Below are 17920 nucleotides of genomic sequence, written 5' to 3'. Positions count from 1 at the left end.
TCCCTACATGACACACAGTAATGCACCCAGAAATAGATCAACTTCATTGCTTTCCAGAAACACTGCAGTTAGGCAGGGTAAGAGAAACAACTTCAGAAATTTTCACACTTTTCTGTGCGCTTCCTTCCTTGCTCTGAACAGTCCCCAGATACAACCACCCTTCTTCCTGTTGTCACAAAGGTACAACTGGATTTGTTTTGTTCCAGGAGATGCTGTTCTCCAAGTAGCTTGAGTGTGCTCTGCTAAAATTCCTAAGCAGAGGAATTTGTAGCACTGTGAAGTGGACACAGGAATCAACCTGGCTTCTCTGCCTGTTTTCATTGTTTCGTGCAGTGGGATCCTAAACATAGAGGATGTTTTATTTCCCTGCTATCTGTTCTCCTGAACTTGTCAGACCTTTTGATCTTTTGAAATACCCTATTTCAGTTTTCATGCTGAACTGTCTCTTATTTCACTGGTTTTCAAGTTAACATAGGGAGGACTTGAAAACGTTAACATTTTCTTATAATCTGTGTTAGATGTAACTTCATTCAAATAAAACAAACCCAAATACAATTTCTTTTAATGATGCTATAGACCTATCTTAGACAGAACAGAGGGTTATTTTTTGTCATGTATGTTCACAGAGAACAACGTTAAATTCAGCATTTGTCAGGATTACAGGATTTTGTTCGATGTTGTTTTGGACACCTATAAAATACTATCATTAAGAGATACTTACAACAGCAGGTGAGGGGACATGAATGCTGGGAACAGATCGGGGACGCACGTGATTAGCTAAATGGCACAGAACAACACCATCAGTGAGAGCTGCTCCAAGATCACTGGGCAACGATACTTTCAACCGTGATTCTATATTCTGTAGAAAAATGAACATGGACATACAAAAAGTAAGAGCTGGCTTCCTCCAACTGTTTCATTCTGTGGAACATTTTATAAGAGGCAGGGTGCTTGCCTTACAACTCTCTGTCCATCCTCATGACATTTCCAAAGAGTCTTCTGAATAACATCAAGGAAAGCTCTGTGCACTATTGTGACCAAGAGCTGACCACAATCTGGGAGCAACTGAGTTCAATGATGCAACAGTTTTCATTGTACAGCACAGGGGACTAATACAACCATTATTCAAAAATAATGGAAATCAGGGTCTAGGAACAGTATTCCTAATCCTACATATTCTCAGAGAATGGTTCTGCCAAGGGAACTGAAAATAATTGTCTTTGTGGGTTGGAGGACAACACAGTTAACAAAAGTCAAGACAACATTTTTGCCTTTAAGTAAAAACCTGAACTACTTGGCAGAAATAGTTTTTTTAAAATGAGGTAGTTAGCATTTGTGTAAGGGAACAAATAAAAACTAGGTTCAGGCTTTTCATCTAATTTCAAACACTCTGTGTATTTCACAGAGCTGTTATGCTGTATCTAAATTTTTTTTAAGTATTAAAAAAAAAGAAATATTTAAGCTTACCTGGGAAGCAGAACAAGAGACAGACTACATACAAAGCATTCCGAGGTAACAGAAGAGAGTTTCTGCAAACAGCACCAAGTTTTGTTTTGTTTTATTTAAGGTAACTCTCTCCTTTTAGAGAAAGGAGACTGTCCGTACTTTAAAATTTAAAATACTTACAAAAAGAAGGAATTCTCTCTGTGCATCTGGGATGCTTATGGATTTTTAAATCTGCTTTAACAAGCAGGAATTGTTATTTCTTGGGAAAGTTCAAACAATTTATCAGAGCACCTCAAGGAATCCCTTCACGCTCTCCAGAAACAAGTCTAGGGCAGGGCAGAGCAGCACCTTAATGCCATATGGCATTTTTCAATACTCATGTCATTGTACCTGGGCACAAACGAGGAGTGTGGTGGCCCTGAACAGACAAAAAGCACAAGTATAAGGAATATTTGTGCCTCAGATGTTCTGCACTTAACTAAGGATAAGGCAAGAATCAATAGATGGATCCAGAGCACAGAAGGAAACCATGCTGTCAGCATGACTGGCAGTAGTCTCTGCACTCCATCTGCTTTTCTGTGAGCTTTACAGCAAAGAGGAGTTTTAAAAAAAGAGATTAAAAGGAAGACAGTGAGGCAAATTCCCATGGAGTTCCTTACAAGTGTGAAGGCTGATAAGGAAGAAAGCACACATTCATTTTAAAAGCAGAGATCATCAGACACTCAGAAGCAGGAGTCAGCATGGTTTATATTACAGAATTCGAAGCTGACTTCATCTACCACAAAAATCAAAGTGAACACCATTGCATCCATCTGAAAGAACCACTTAGACCGTACAACGCCATTTAATTTTGCTCAACTGTGCACCATACTGGTTCAGTGAAATCGGTCCAAAAGACAAAGACACATTTAGCAATGCATTTACTAAGAGGTTCACATACTCCTGGCAGGACTTACCTTACGTAGCTGCTCTATTAGCTCCAGCTCTTCCTCTCGCTGTTTGGAGTTCTGTCTTACTCTAGGGTCTGCAGAATCATTAGCAGGAGACAAGGCATGGGTAGAAGATGAAGTAACAGCTAAAAAGAAGCATGAAGAAAAAAAATAATTCACTAAGCATGGTTTGTCTGATTGACTTTCACTGCTGTACTATACATGCACACACAAGGTTCCAGAGTGGGTATACTGCATTCCTTTTCACAAATCTGTTTCTTTCATTTGATTATTAATCAAACTAATGATCTACTAATCTAAACGAGGTGTTCTTTAGCACATTTTCCTTTCTGTTTAGATTCTGTTCTTTCTGTTGGATAATAATCATTCACAATGGAGGACAAAGTTTTGCCAGATGGAGTATGTTGAAACAGTTCAGTCTTCCTACAGAAATTGCAATTCTGCTATGTGCTACTGCACAATGCAAAATTTATCAAGCTGCCTTCATCAGTTGTTGAAGGCTTTTGTGGCTTTTTCTTGGTATCTAAAAAGTTACCAAGAGGTATACACCTTTTATAAAGGTGTAAGCACAGACCAGGAAGAACAAGCTCCCATGTTTCTGCAAATACGAATATTTGACAGCTCTAAATAAAAACCTGCTTATTCACCAAGTATTTAATGCCATGCATCTACAAATGGAACTCTAAAAGTAGTTTGATGATAATGACCTGAAGTAACAGTGTAAAAACTAGGTAATGTGGATGTTAATATAACATAGCAAAACTAGCTAATTTCTGAGCTTCACAACCTACCTTTGTTTGCTTCATCCCTGACAGCTGCTCGGAAAAGGAAACTCTCAGGTCGCTGGGAAGGGTTTCTATAGGAAGGCGGGGCTGCATGGCCAGGATATGGAGGGAAAAGGTGGACTAAACAAATGTGGAAAGGCACAGGAAAGGAAAGGAGGAAGAAGGAAATGGTTAGAGTTTAAATAGGAAATGGGTTCAGCAATGTGGCAATTAAAAAGAACAGAACAAAAATTTTAATATAATAATGACAAAATAAATTACAGCCATGCATGATAAAAGCGCAGAGCAGGAAAAGGCACTTCCAGGGACACTTGCATGCAAAGCACATTCCACATACCAATTCCAACAACTGTTCCGACTCTTGCTGAATGCATCTGTGCGTCAAAGCCCCTATGAAGGCCTAAACCAGCCAAACCCTATGCTCTGAATGAGGACATGCTTCACCCCTGTTGTCTCTTCCCTCATGTGTTTCTAAGGAGACCCAAATAACTGGGTAAATTCTCAAACAGAGCAGTGCCACATACAGAGACAGGAACATACGCTCCCTTTTCATAGGACAAATAAGATCAAAATGCCTGCTTGCTTATTTTTCAGAAATTTTTCTTCCTTTCCCTGTTACCTGTCTGAGTGGTAGGTGAGCCAGGGGAGATGGCAGATCTGTCATCACTCTGTGGACAAAAAAAGCAGAAGAGTATAAATGGTCCTAATCTGGAAAAGCTGTGACGACATTTTAATTTGCTGTGTTCTACAAAAATGCTCCATCCGCCTAAATGTATTTCAGAAAAAAACCCCAGAAATGTGAAAAAACACAGTACGTTGCTCTCCCAGTCTCATCTCTGCAGAAAGTGACAGTTTTTTCTTTTGCAGATATGACACAATTGCTTTTTTCTGAGGAAAAAGAATGATGAAATAACACTCACTGTGCAATGACAGAACTTTGTTTACTCTTTTTTCCAACCAAAACTTTCAAAGTATTCTTTGCAAAGGGACACAGAAAAACAGATAATTAAATAACATGCAGAACTTGCATTACAGCAGCACCAATAATGATAAGCCTGTTCGACACTTTTGCTAACGCAAAACTGCTATTTACTGAACATTGCTCTCCCCAGTGAAACACACTGTGGTTTCATTACAGTGCTTACACAGACTAATGATTTCTTGTGAGGAATGTATTCAGTATAGCAGTTTCCACAGAAGAGAAAGAAATATAGGACATCTGTATTCAAAAGTAGGCTGGTAAAGAATACAACAAGAAAGAACACTTTTGATGAACTCAACTTGGTCAAGGGTACAGAAAAAGCAATATCAAAGACAATCAAGAACACCCTGGAGCAGAGACTGGTTACCATGTTTTTAAAGTTTAGGCCTCCGGTAGACACAGCCTAAAGCTAAGATGAGGTAATATCTACTACAGTTTAATCAGGTAAATTGGATTCATACCCTACCTGAACTTTTCATTAGAAGCTGACAGACTAACACCTGTTAAAACAGATGTGTGGATCCAAGAGTTTTTTGTTGGCTTTACTGGTGAATGATAATAGCAAGAGATACCTTGACAGTACTGAAGGTAGAGGCATTAGGCAAGGTAGTAGCAGAGCTTTCTTGATTCAACCCTGAGAGTGACTGAATGCAGAAAGAAAGAGAAGGCAGTAGCAGTGTTAGCAAATGGCTGATAGGTCATGCACAAAGGTGGAATGCAGTAGACAAAAAGGAAGAGTCATCACAATCACATTCTCAGAAACAGTCAACAGATACATACTTGCTGAACTACAGTTAAAGCCTTCCCACCCTCCTGAACTTTCTGGTTAATAAGCTTGGGAAGTGTGATGTTTCTTTTACATAGTGTAAAAGATGTCACTTTTACAGTGACATCAAAAGCAGAACTAAGACCAGCAAGGCAAAAGCTTCTTTAGTAACACCTAATGTAGCACGTATGGCATCAAGCAAAAAGAAATTTTACCCTACAACAGTTCATTCTGAGCTACTATTAAAAATAAATAGCTTTCTTTTTATTGTTTCAAGTATGTTACGCGTTTTTAGTAAGTTATTTTCCTAATCAACTTTGTAAAAATCAGAGAAACACACATCTAACAGGCTCAACAGACACACTTTATGTCTGCCACAAACATCTAATGCTGATGCTTGTGAATTACACACAAAGTAAATAAGATCCTGTGGGTAGAATCTAGCTCTTGGGGAAGATGTCAGTGTGAAGATTTACAGTGTTGTCACAAATAAGCGCAGCCAAATTTCGATTATAACCAATATCAAAACCAACCAAATAAACACCTCTTCACGTTTACAGAACAGGAACTCCAGCATACCAATCTGTCACTGACAGGTGGATCTAGAATGCCAAATTCTGTAACTTATTGACAGCACAATCAAAATGTTAACATTTGAGGACTGAATGGCTCAAGAATGAAACTATACTTTCCGAAACAGCATTCAAATAGCAAAGAGGCAGTTCTGCACAGGAAAAGAACATCAAATGACATCTAGAAACTCTACAGATGTGAACACCACACTTGGGAGTGTTTGTATTTAATGATTTGCAACTATTCTGCCACTTCAGAACAGTACAGCCAGGAAGGACTAGAAGCAGAGGTTATACCCAGGGAAAGCCTTAAACACAAACATCATCAGGCCCTACGCAGACTTAACTGCTGATCCTCCAGGGAGCCTCTTTCTCCACCGCAGTGTAGAGCAAAAATAATGGATTTCTTTTTGTTTGTTTGTTTTAAAGACTTTCAAAATATCACTTAGGGAAAACATTAGCTAGTATACCAGAACTGTAAAATAAACCAGAAGTAGGTGGTCTGTAACATTAACGTAACTGTTTATTCCTGTATGAAAAGAACAAGACAACCTTGACACAGACTAACAAGAAGTCGTCACAATCCACATACCCAGCAGTGGGCGAAGGGAAGGGGAACACGGCACACCACAGGGTAGGACAATCACAACAGCAACACACTGCATGCTCTTCACCTGTTTGCGAGTCCCTGGCCTTCTTTTAATGGTATTGGTGTTATTGTCAATCTCAAACACAAAGAGAGGCTCAAAGCCATTCTGTCAGGGACAGCAAGGAAAGAAAGAGAGGGAAGAAAGGAAGAAGTGAGGCAAAGAACAACTGTAAGAAAAGGTAGCCACAACACAAAAGGAACCAGGACGCTGCAATTCAGATTTACAACACCCTACGGCACTTGGCCTCTAGGTCTAGCACTGAAGTCAGAGAAACCTCCCTGTGTCAGAAACAACCGTAGATACAGGGACTGCCAAAGCAGAGCCCAACCAGAACCCTGCACGAACCAAATAAGTATATTTTAAGGGAATCTGATTATTAAATGTTTGAATACACAAATGGATGCCAATGGTCTGAGAGAAAACTCGAGGGTACAAGTTAGCATAATTCAAGTCCTGCTTACTTTACCCATACCATTATTATTTGTAACACACTGGGGCCTAAAAGCCTTAACTTAAAATGTTTCAGAGATCCCATGTGCTAACAGTAACACAATGGCCCCAGGCCATGTTTGAGACCACAACAAGAAAACACAATGCAATGAAGGGAGCACAAGGCAGCAATGACACAAAAGTTATGAAAGGAAGAGGTCACACCAGCTGCCTGATGCTTATCAAGTGTGTCACTGGCTTCATAACAGAGAAATTGAGCAGCAGTTTGAGAGAATGTTTTGGCTTTTTTTTTTTTTCTTCTCTCCCACAGTACTCACCTTGTAAGGGACAGTATGGGAGAAAACAAGATATTTGGGTAAAAGTAAGATTCACAAGCAATCAAGGCGGAAATCATTATCCTTGACACTATCTCAACAAGTAATCTCAATTGTAATGAATGGGACTACCCTTGTGAGAATAGCAAGCAGGTTATGACTAGTATAAAACTTTGGAGTATACAGTACATTTTCTCAGAGAGGCCAGTGATTACATTTCTTCAGCAACATTTTAGTTAGTCTGACTATTACAAGTCAACACAAAGAAATCCACCACAATGCACAATGAAGCACTACAGCCAAATTCCACTTCACTTCTAATCACAGGTATGTAGAAGAAACATACGACTAAACTGAACTATTAACATTCATAGAAAGTATGGATAGTAATTTTGTGAGTTCAGACAGACTGTCCTGAAATTGTTTACAAACAGAAGGAAATGGTCACAGTAACCTGTGCAATGTGAATATATTTTAATTTTAATTAGTGATAAAAGACAATTAGTACAAGATCAAAAGAAACATCATGTAAGATTTAAAAAAAGGAGATTCACAACTTAAATTTTGGTTTTAAGAAAATTTTTGTTAAAGCAGTAACAATACCAGAAAAGGGAAGCAGTAAAATAAAAGAAAGCTCACTTGCTTTCTAACTACATATCAGACTTACTACTTTTTTAATCTTTTCCTTATATCTGAACTGAAAACGTGGTGTGGAGCAAAACAACTGCAACTGCTCAGTTTAGAGAGCTCTGATGCAACGAGGGAAACACTGATCTTTTACTATACCTGTATGTAATCTCCTTTTTTGCCACAAAGTGTTATTCCCACATCATAAAGCTAGACAATCAGTGCAAGATCTAGCAGAACTTTTTTTTTTTTTTAAATTAACCTATCTGCAACTTTCAATGTCTAAAAGTTTTGTAAGGTAAAGTTTACAATACTGCATGCAGTCTTTATGCAGAGAGAGAAAAAGACAGAGAAGAAACCATGTAAATGGAAAACGTGTACAGAAAACTGTCATTAGCAAATCGAATTTTGATATGAAATGCCTCTACGCTTTCAAATCCATAAGGACAGGGAAAATGTCAAATGAAATGCAATAGAATGTAAAAAGGTAAAAGTAATTTCAACTCTTATGACTGACTTTTTTTTTTAAAAGCAAACTAATGAACATTTCCTTGTTGAACAAATTTTCACCATACAAAATACATCTGTAGAAACAAAAATGCTACAAATTCATGCGCTAGCATTTCCTTAATGTTCCAGTTACAATAATTGTGAGAAACAGCTGCCCTGGCATATGTCATCATTAGACACAATGTGTATTTCCACTACAAAATATAGCTGCAGATCATACTTCAGCAGTTCAGAAACCCCAATATTTCATATACTATTATAGTTTAGTGCTGCTGAAAGAGCAAGGAATCAAAAGAAAAATGAAGAGAGAAATGATTCCTTTCAAATTTAGTTCAATCTTTCACTTTTTTCCCTACCAGCCTGGCAATATTTTTGTGAAGCACAAGGATGTAATTTGGGTAAAGACACAAAGGAAACAAAGAGCGATGGAAGTCAGTTTCAAAATAATTTCTGAAAATTCCAAGTTATGTAAAGTAAAATTCTATATATTTACAACAAAAGTCATGGGATCACCCAATCAAATAGAAATGCAGTCTTTAAAATACATTCTAAAGATGAACTCACTGACAACAGAGTATCAACATGTAACCCAAACCAATGCTGTTTCTTATTATCTAAACATAAAGCACATTTTTATATGCTAATTGATTGTGATTTCTCTAAACAGTTACATGCATGATCACTAATTCTCTCTCTAATATTATAAGCTTTCTTTCTCTCCCACACAGTGCTAGTCATGTGAAAGCAGGAAAAACAAAAATTCTGAATGAAGAGACGGTAAATATCTTGACCAACATGTTCTGGAGAGAGGTATTCTAACCAAGAGCACTGCCTAAAGAAAATTTAGGCAGATAATGGAAGCATATGAATTAAAAAAAAAATATCTCAGGCATGCAGTCATGCAACAGCAGGCAAATCAGGTGTATTTTTCTTTTATAGACATGGATTATGGCATTAATTATATTCTTTAATTATGCTACATCACTAAGATGCCATAAAGGAAGAAATAGCATAAAACATGAATTAAGCACATAAATGTTTTTATTTTTGCTAAGTGTTCAAAATAAACTATTTTTAAGACATCTTCATCAATAAACAATATAAAGGTATGAAGAATATTTCATTATTTGTAGCACTCACACGTAGAGCAGTTTTTCCCTGTGCTATGACATGGTTACCAAGACACTAAGTATTTCTAACCACCACGTGCAGGACGCAGACAAGTTAAAGTAGAAGGCTGTACTTGAAGCATTAAAATTGCTTACTTGAGGCTGAAGAGCACGTCAATTAGGAAGCAAGCTAAATGGAGAAGAAATCAAACCAGAACAACTAGAGGTGAATTTTTCATTTTAGAAGCTGTTCTTTACTATCAGTAATTTTCTTCTGCTCTCAGCAAAAGATAAGCTTTAATTATTTTGTGGAGAAAAACATCACTGTATTATTAACAAATGGCTGACAGTACAAATGTCAACATATTCATAACATGAAAGTTCACAGCTAAGCTACTTATCAAAGAAGATGGTCATGTTTTATGCTATTTAGATTAGCTCTAAAATAGTTGGTCTAATCTGAGACAATCGTAACACGACATTATTTCTGTGCTCTAGAATCTGCCACATAAAAAGGCCATTACGTGCAGGATCTTACCACTAACAAGGCACTATCATCAGTATGCTGAGACCTTCTGGATGGAAAGGGACACTGGGAGGTGGGAGAGATGGAGTAATGTCAGAAACACACAGAATGTCAGAAACACACAGCATGTGAATAGACAGACATTTTGGAAAACGTACTGCTTGTGAGGCTGGTTTGTTTTTTTAATCCATAAAATATATGTAACTCTAAAGGAATATATAGCCACATGGCCTATGAATTATAATGTATTCACACTACTTAAGGAATCAATTATTTTGCTTTCTGTGTTGTCTCAAGCAAATACAGACAACTATGTACTCACAGTTCTTACTGCGGTAGAACAAAGAACCCTTTAAAAGAATAAATTAAGAATAGAAGAACACCAAGAAGGAAAAGGAGCAAGAACTATTTCAATTACTGCATGTTTCGGCAATTTTCTAACAAAAAAGAGTTAGTTGGAAAATGCTGCTAAAGAACTATTTATATTCATTATATTATTAAAAGTTTTGATCCGATTAACAGTGCCAAGTGAATTATCTTCCTCTGGAGGAAAGTGGGGATGGCAAGCAGCGGAAGAGCTATTACTATGCAGAAATATGATGCAGAGAGGGAACAGATGTTATTGGCTCAGCTCTGTATATTCTAGAAGACAGCCTTGCATGATTTGTGTTCTCTGCTAACTTACTGGTTTTGATTATAAAACTACAATACAATAAAACTTTAAAAGAATTATTTTTCTGATAGCCCTCAAAATTCTAAGGCTTAATCTTTCTCGGATAACTGGTCTAATGATTGGAAACTGGGAGAAAACTGATCAATGAAGGATGACTTGTGTGAATATTTCCGCTAGAAGGCAAACTGTACTGCTCACAAGGAGCATCTTAAAATGGAATATGAAATGTATTTTCTGTATAGAACATAGAAAACATACAAAAAACAATAAAACACACTCAGACAGGGAGTCTGCATGAACAGAAGGAAATATTAGACTGGTCCTATAAGCAAAAAAACTCCAACTCAAGTATTAATAAAAAGTGTGAAAAAACTATGCTATAACCCCATCCTGAAGAGTTCTCCACAATGAGGAAAATCTCTGACAGAGAGAGCTAAGAATTCAGGTACTGACATCCCTAGTAATACTCATATTGGACTCTTACCTCACTATCCAGAGGACTTTGCTTCTGAGGACTTAAGGATGCTTTTTGCTATAGAAAGGAAGGAAAAATGAAAGATCAATTTAAAAGAATGTAACAGGGAAACAAAAGCTCAGAACAAACTTGCATAATTTAGAAGTGTTTTTAAACAAAGGAGTCTTAGTTTTTAAATAAAACATGCATTGGGGAAATTGCAATTTTCTGTTCAGTTGAAACTTCACTGACATTATTAGTAAAAAAACAGCCTGTATTTCATATGAAAACAAAAAACTCAAATTGTTGTTGCATATTAAAGATGCATAATAAACCCAAAATATAACCCAAGGGAGGAATTAAACTGCTGCCTAAATAAAGTGCTCATAAATAACAAAGACAACAGAAGGAAAAAAAACCAACCAAAACTCCAAATGGCTCATCAATGAGTAAAATGCATTCTAAATATCCAAAGTCTTAACTGAAAGACTGAGTTGAATCTTTAATAAAAGCAGCTTTTCTACAAGACATTGCCAGAGGCCTGAGATTAGTTGGTGCTAATGAAAAGCCTAGTTTCAGGTAGCTAAAAACCTTTTTCTAAACTAACTTTATACATTACATAAACGCAATAAAACATAATTTTCCTCTCTGCAGACCACCTTAAGCCCAAAATATTAACTGTAACATTAAGCAGCAGACTACTTCATATTGACTACAGTGAAAAAGAAAGCAAAGACGCAGCATCCACAGAGTATCTGATATACCATAAATTTGCACCCTGGAGGTAACTTTTACCTGGAGGTAACTTATTCATGCATCATAAAATATCAAAATAGATCAGGCGACATTATCTTCTTGTGTGTGTGATTGGTTTCTTCTCTGCCAAATTTGTCTTCAAAACTAAATTGCCTCTATGCCTTCTCAAATAAAGACCCCCTCTTTCTTATACCAATCCCGTCGCATCTATGTAAATGAAATATTGAGAGAATGAGGGGGACTATGTAAAACCAGAATTCTTTGCAACAACAACTATATTTTGGGTAAATCTCTTCCATCTTCCTCCCCAGCTCTAGTTTTGTCTATGTTAAGCTACAGTACCAACACTGAATGGGCTTAAATACTATTTCTCCATTTTCTTTATAAAGAAGTGCCATGCGTGCCCAAGGATGTAATGATGTTGGCAATTAATTTTCATTACAGGATTCAGAAAAATAAAGTATCAAGCAGGTACTAAAAGGAGGTACCTTAACAAAGTCAAGGACAGCTTCTCTCTGAATCTGTTTTGTTCTCATCCTGTCCTCCTCGTACTGAAGCGCTGCTAGCTGGGCCTCCCGACGGGTACGCTCTATGTGCCTGCGGTGCAGCTCGGGATCTGTATTAGGCACCTGGAACAAAACAGTGCACCAGGCTGTAAAGACAGAGCTGCACAGGGTAAAAGAGATAGAACGTAAGCCATAAGACAAAAACCTATGTCTTATGGCTAACGTCTGCTTGGGTTTGCATCAAACTCATCCAAAAGAATAAAATAGTGGAGTTCAATGTGTTACCTGACTGTGGTGACTTGACAGAGAGAGGAAGTAAGCTGAATCAGCTGGGGGTCTGACAAATGGAAAAACAGAGAGTAAGTATACTTTTTATCTTAAACAAATTTTCACACATCCGTTGTCAGTAACACACAAGTATCTCATCAAATCAGAGGAGTAACTCTTTAGTAAGCAAAGCTGTTAAACCAACTGCTGCGATAACAATTTAACTCATTGTGCATGACAGATTTTGTGCAGTCATTTCTATGTCTTCTGCTGAATTGTGACAAAATTTTTCTACAGCTCAAGATGTACCAATGGGATTGTATGCTTGGCCTATTACATTGAGATACTCAGTACTTTATAACCAGTTCTTAAAGAATGGGTAACTAACCAATCCAGGAACTTTTCAGATGATCCTCATTTAGAGGAACAAGGCTACTATGGCTATTTTGCGGGGAGGGGGAATACAATTAATCAGTGAAAACTGTATGTTTCTTTTCCCTACCTCTCTGTCCTGTCCACATAATTCCTTAGTACTTGGTGATGCTCTCTGTCCTGCATCAAATTTAGAGTTTCAGGTCTTCGTAACTCATCAGTATCCCTGCAGGTAAACACCAGGTGGAAGGGGAATTGGCTATTGATGCATATAAACTACTGTCAGATGAACTCTTCTCTAGGTTACAGCTGTTTTTCTAAGAGTAACTGCCTATACAGTGAGCTTCAGATAACCACAAAGGTGAAATTTAGGATGACTAAAGAAATCATGTTGTGATATCAAGTCAGATCACAACTACTGCAGTTCATAATTAAATAAACGTAACTTGCTTAATCAACAATGATTTCAAAATACACAAAGACAGAATCTCTCTTTTAAGACTATATTCTGCTTATTGTAGGCCTTATTCTGCTCCAGAAACAACAGAATTATTTCTAAACATTAGCACCCTCTGATATTTTCAGAACAAATCTGCTCCCTTCACCAATCAAGTGATGACTTCCTAACTGTCAGTGACAGAAGCCAAAGTCACAAGGTAAACAATAACCAATCTGTCTCTTATGCATCATATCAAGAACAAGAGAGAAATTTTGCAGTCAGTTCTTTGCTAGAAGGTTGCTGCTAGCACTGAAACAATTCCCAAAGTCCACAGTCTACAGCATGTTCCCTGCCATGTTGCTGCCTAGAAAGAAAGTTGACGGAAATTGAGTGGCTTACTCTTGACAGCCTAGACTCTGCAGCCGTCGCTCCTTGGGCAACTATGGAACAGAGACACACTTACCAATGCATTTCCAATAAATGTCAGTCCTGCTGACTGTGTGTAGGCTTATTACCTATTCTGCACAGAGAAGCTTAAGAGATAGGGAAGACCCACATGGTACAGGTCTCCTCTGCTACTTAAATTAGTACTGATGCACATGACAAATCCATAACTGTGCTATTTCGAACGGACAGGACTGGGTTCAACTGAGTGCCAAGAAGCATATTCAGACCATAGTGCACACAGTTTTGTTGCATCAGGAATGCACCACAGTCTGTCCAGAGACACAAACTGTATTTACTGAATTGAATCAACTAATGTAAGTACTCCTGAGAAGAAGTCAGCATTACATCCAACTTTAAGAGTTTTAATGACTCCAGCATGCTGAAAAAAAACAACCAAGAGGCTGCCTGCCAAGGCATTTGCACAGAATTATTGTGGAAGCAGTCTACAGCTTGTGGTTGCCACAAATGAAATATTTGACTAATACAAGCTTAAAATATAAAAAATTACTCATTGTCATATGGCTGTTTTCACACAGTTTTGAAGGCAATAACAAAACAACCTTTTTCAGTGCCTCATTAAGAACTTCACTCTGCTGCAGCATAATATAAGTTACAATACATTTAGATCGTTGATTAACTACCTCTGCATGAAGATCTGCTGCCATCCTTAAGTTAAATTTTGAAAACACTGGATAGCCTAGTAAACTACAAATTCCTTTATCATTAAAATCTGTCTATGTAAACAGCAGCTCTCTCCTGGCTAACTGGCCTTCTCTTATTGTTGTCAGATGTGTCGTGGAATCCAGTATTTGTAAAATCTAATTATTTCCACATTGACCACAAATGTACAAATAGAAAAATAAACAAACAAAAAAACAGCCTTTCAAACCAAGAGCCCTCACTTTATTTGGGGAGAACACGTCAGACTGCTGTATTATTTTATGCCTTACCTGTAGACACTACAGGATAAGGAATGTTGATATATGCTGAAGGAGTTACCCTCCTTTACATCAGTACAGCTACTGTATCTGCACATTTACTGCACATTTCAAAATGCCTACCAAAATGTTACCATAACTCTGGAAAAAAAATTACACTCTATTCTTGATTTCATTTTCTCTTTCAATACTATTTTCAAATGCCATCAAAAGTTAATTTCTACTGACAGTGTAAGTAATGACATACTTATGGCTAGCAGTTGTCGTTTTTTTTTTAAACATTCCTAGTACAATTGAGCTGGTTTTCTGCTGAGTCCTCGCACATTCACTTTCACTCCACAGAATACTGAAGTGCTTCAATGGCACATTAAAGGTTCTATCAATTTTTATTTCAGTTCCTTTAACAAGAAGCTATAACATTTGCTTATCTTCTGTTCTTTTAACTAGACACCCAAAAGCCTTTTCTCAAACTTAACCACCTCATTTATATTATGTCCAACTCTGATCCGTATTTTACAGATAAGCATTCCCTCCAATAAGTCAAGTAATCATTAAAGAGTATGGACATAATTCAAAAAGTCTACTTTGCTAAACTAAGCAACCTGTTTTCAGCATTGACTCCCATTCTATCCCTTCCTCCCCTGATGTAAGCTCATGATTATGGCACAAGAAAGCACATTTTAAATTTAGCTAAACCCCCACAGTACTACAGCTGCCAAGAGTTAACCAAGAACGCGACCTCATAGCACATCAGACACTCCACAGTAACTCTCTTTAGGCTTCCCCATAACCTGCAGTATAAGTACATTTATCCCTTCTGTTCTTTATGTAGTGTAGCTTAAGTCAACTATTTCATCAAAGCACAAATTAAATCATGAAAAGCAGATATTAAATCAGTTTAAAAGTACACACTTTAAATTTGGCAGATTTCTTTAACCAACTGATTTAAAGCCAAGCATTGGCCTAGAACAGCCAAACCTTTTGGTCACTGCCATTATTAGAATACAAATTCCTTATCTGGAGCAATAATTTATAAACAAAGTGTCATGCACATTTCTGGTGAAGCAACAGAAAATAAAGTCATTTTCTAAACACAATCAGTAAATATGTGCTCTGCATTCATCATGAAACTTTGGATAAAATTACTGTTACCACATATTCTTACCTGTTTTGATGTAAATATCGTCTTGTATCCTCTGTTCTCTGAAATTCTCTGACAGATACAGGCTTTACTGATGAGCCCTAAGCAAAATAAGACAGAAGACTAAGTTAGCAACTTATTCAGAAAACTGCACATTAATGTCAAAGAATCTCTTTGTAGAGAAACATGTGTAACTACTGGTATTCAAAATACCTGACAAAGAACCACAAAACACAACTCATGGATGTTCATTTCCAACTAGGTAAGCTCGCTTTTATCTTTTCCTCCAATTTAAACAAACTTTAAAGATTAAATATGCCTACTGATGAATTTAAGAGTTTAAAAATCTCCACTGTTAAGAATTGTGCAGAGAAGTACATGTAGGTAGAAAATAATTAATGTCATTCAGAAGACATGTAGAGTCAAGCTCTGGAGAATGTACATGCAAGTGTACAGCAATGCAGTCTGGATTCCCAGAAATACAGCATACAACAGCTGATGGTCTTTCATGATGACCTAAAGACAGGACACAGATGGACTAAGAAAGCAAAACATGGGATGAATGAAAACACCTTAGGCTTAATTTGAGCTATGAAATCATTTATCCATTGGGAACAGAGACATACTGCCCTTCGCGTTGTTTTAAAACTGTTACTGACACCCATTAATGTAGGAAAATGGAAACTTTTCAAGACTAACTTGCCAGTTTTCACTCATGCCTGTATGCATGTTGCTGTATTGCATACAGTTAGCCTTCCTAACTAGCAGAGTATTTTGGATTGTCTTTTTAGAGAACCTACTGTTTCAGTTAAAAGCAAACAGTTTAATTTTTATGAATAGATAGATCCCTATGAATAGCTTTTTTGATGTTGACCAATGCCTTCTCACTACCTACAGCAAAGAGTCCTTGGGTTATATTGCCAAGAGTTGCCTTTTCCGAGTTTTGCTCTTGTGTCTATGCTGTAAATGGCATCAACTTTTGTGATTTGCTACTGAATTGATGAGATTTGCAAAATGAACACACCTCCCTGATATCTCCATCACTGATTCTAAACACAGTAAATGTGGCTGAAAATATGTTTCTATGGGTTCAATTTCTGAGGACGCTCTCCAAAAGGGTACCATCCAAATGACTTAACAGGGAACAGTTTCCTCCATGTGTTCACAGCAGTGGCTGCTACAACTGGAACAAAGGCACCCTCCAGTTTTGGCAATTCATACAATTTCAAAGCAACTCCAGTGAATTTTATTCAAGTGCACACTAACTTGTGCACAGTTAGAAAACAATGAAATTACATGAGCTAAAGAAAAGTGACAGGAACTTTATTGGAATCATTGCCCTCGTCTGTGCCAGAAAATCATTTGGATACAGTAAGCAATCAATAAAACCAGCTATTATTAGAATAGTACATGCTCACTTTGCCCCTTTCTAAATTTTTTTTTTCTTTTTCTTTTTTCTGTGAGAGAAAATGGGCAATGCCCAGAGTTACTCACACTTGTTTCTAGACATTTGTAAAAAGCTGTCCAGAGAACCTTCTAACCTGTCTAGCAATGATTTTACTTATTGTTCATTCAACTGTGTATTTTTACTGACTGAGAACAGTTTCATGCCAGGTTTATCCGAAACTACAGACAGCGGTTTTTGTTCAGAAAGGTGACTATATGCATAACCAATTCTGTACCTCTGGGTTCAGAGCCTTGCTCAACAGTGAGAAAGAAATTTTTTGCAAAGAGTAGACTTTCTGAAAAGTCTAAATATTTAAGTTAGTCTAACTTAAAACGGATGCTCAAGACATTGAGTTCACCGGTAAACAACTTACAATCAACATTAACAGCCAAATTAATGGACCTGCAGAATTCCTGTATTTAATCTTTACACTGATAACAATCAATAATTTTCCCTTGATAAAGCCAGTATATATTCAGTACTACCAAGTAAATGTTAACAATTTTCTAGATATCACCAGTTACCAGTTGAAAGCATCAACTGCCATGTTTTTTGAAGACAGCACTCCTTTGGAAAAAACATTTACTTCACATATGCCTAAACCACAAGCTTGCAAGAACCCACAAGACAGGAAAACAGTGTGGCTGGGGCAGACTTATTCCACATATCCCAAAGGGCACCTGGGAGCAGCTTAACACTCCAGCTCTGCCCCTCCACAAAGCACAACACTATGTTTTTGCTCCAGATCAGACCTAATTTTTTTTTAAATTATTATTTAAAAAAAAAAAACAAC

The 17920-nt window shown here is 37.2% G+C and overlaps 1 protein-coding gene across 1 annotated transcript in view; it reads right to left on the bottom strand.

The window, feature by feature from the left end:
* The window catches only part of LOC104158966 (leucine-rich repeat and calponin homology domain-containing protein 3-like), a gene marked incomplete at its 5' end in the record, with an annotated part of 22832 nt that extends 7051 nt beyond the window's left edge, over positions 1 to 15781 (bottom strand). The window contains 7 exons of the mRNA XM_009696756.1: positions 722 to 859; positions 2403 to 2521; positions 3188 to 3301; positions 3801 to 3849; positions 10845 to 10892; positions 12059 to 12199; positions 15705 to 15781. Of these exons, the coding sequence (XP_009695058.1) occupies positions 722 to 859; positions 2403 to 2521; positions 3188 to 3301; positions 3801 to 3849; positions 10845 to 10892; positions 12059 to 12199; positions 15705 to 15781 (686 nt within the window). The remainder of the gene's footprint in view (positions 1 to 721; positions 860 to 2402; positions 2522 to 3187; positions 3302 to 3800; positions 3850 to 10844; positions 10893 to 12058; positions 12200 to 15704) is intronic.
* Between the last annotated feature and the right edge of the window lie 2139 nt (positions 15782 to 17920).

The sequence above is a fragment of the Cariama cristata genome, unplaced genomic scaffold, assembly GCF_000690535.1.
Source record: "Cariama cristata isolate BGI_N322 unplaced genomic scaffold, ASM69053v1 scaffold31433, whole genome shotgun sequence".
Classification (NCBI taxonomy): Eukaryota; Metazoa; Chordata; class Aves; order Cariamiformes; family Cariamidae; genus Cariama; species Cariama cristata.
This window is presented reverse-complemented; position numbering and strand designations above follow the sequence as displayed.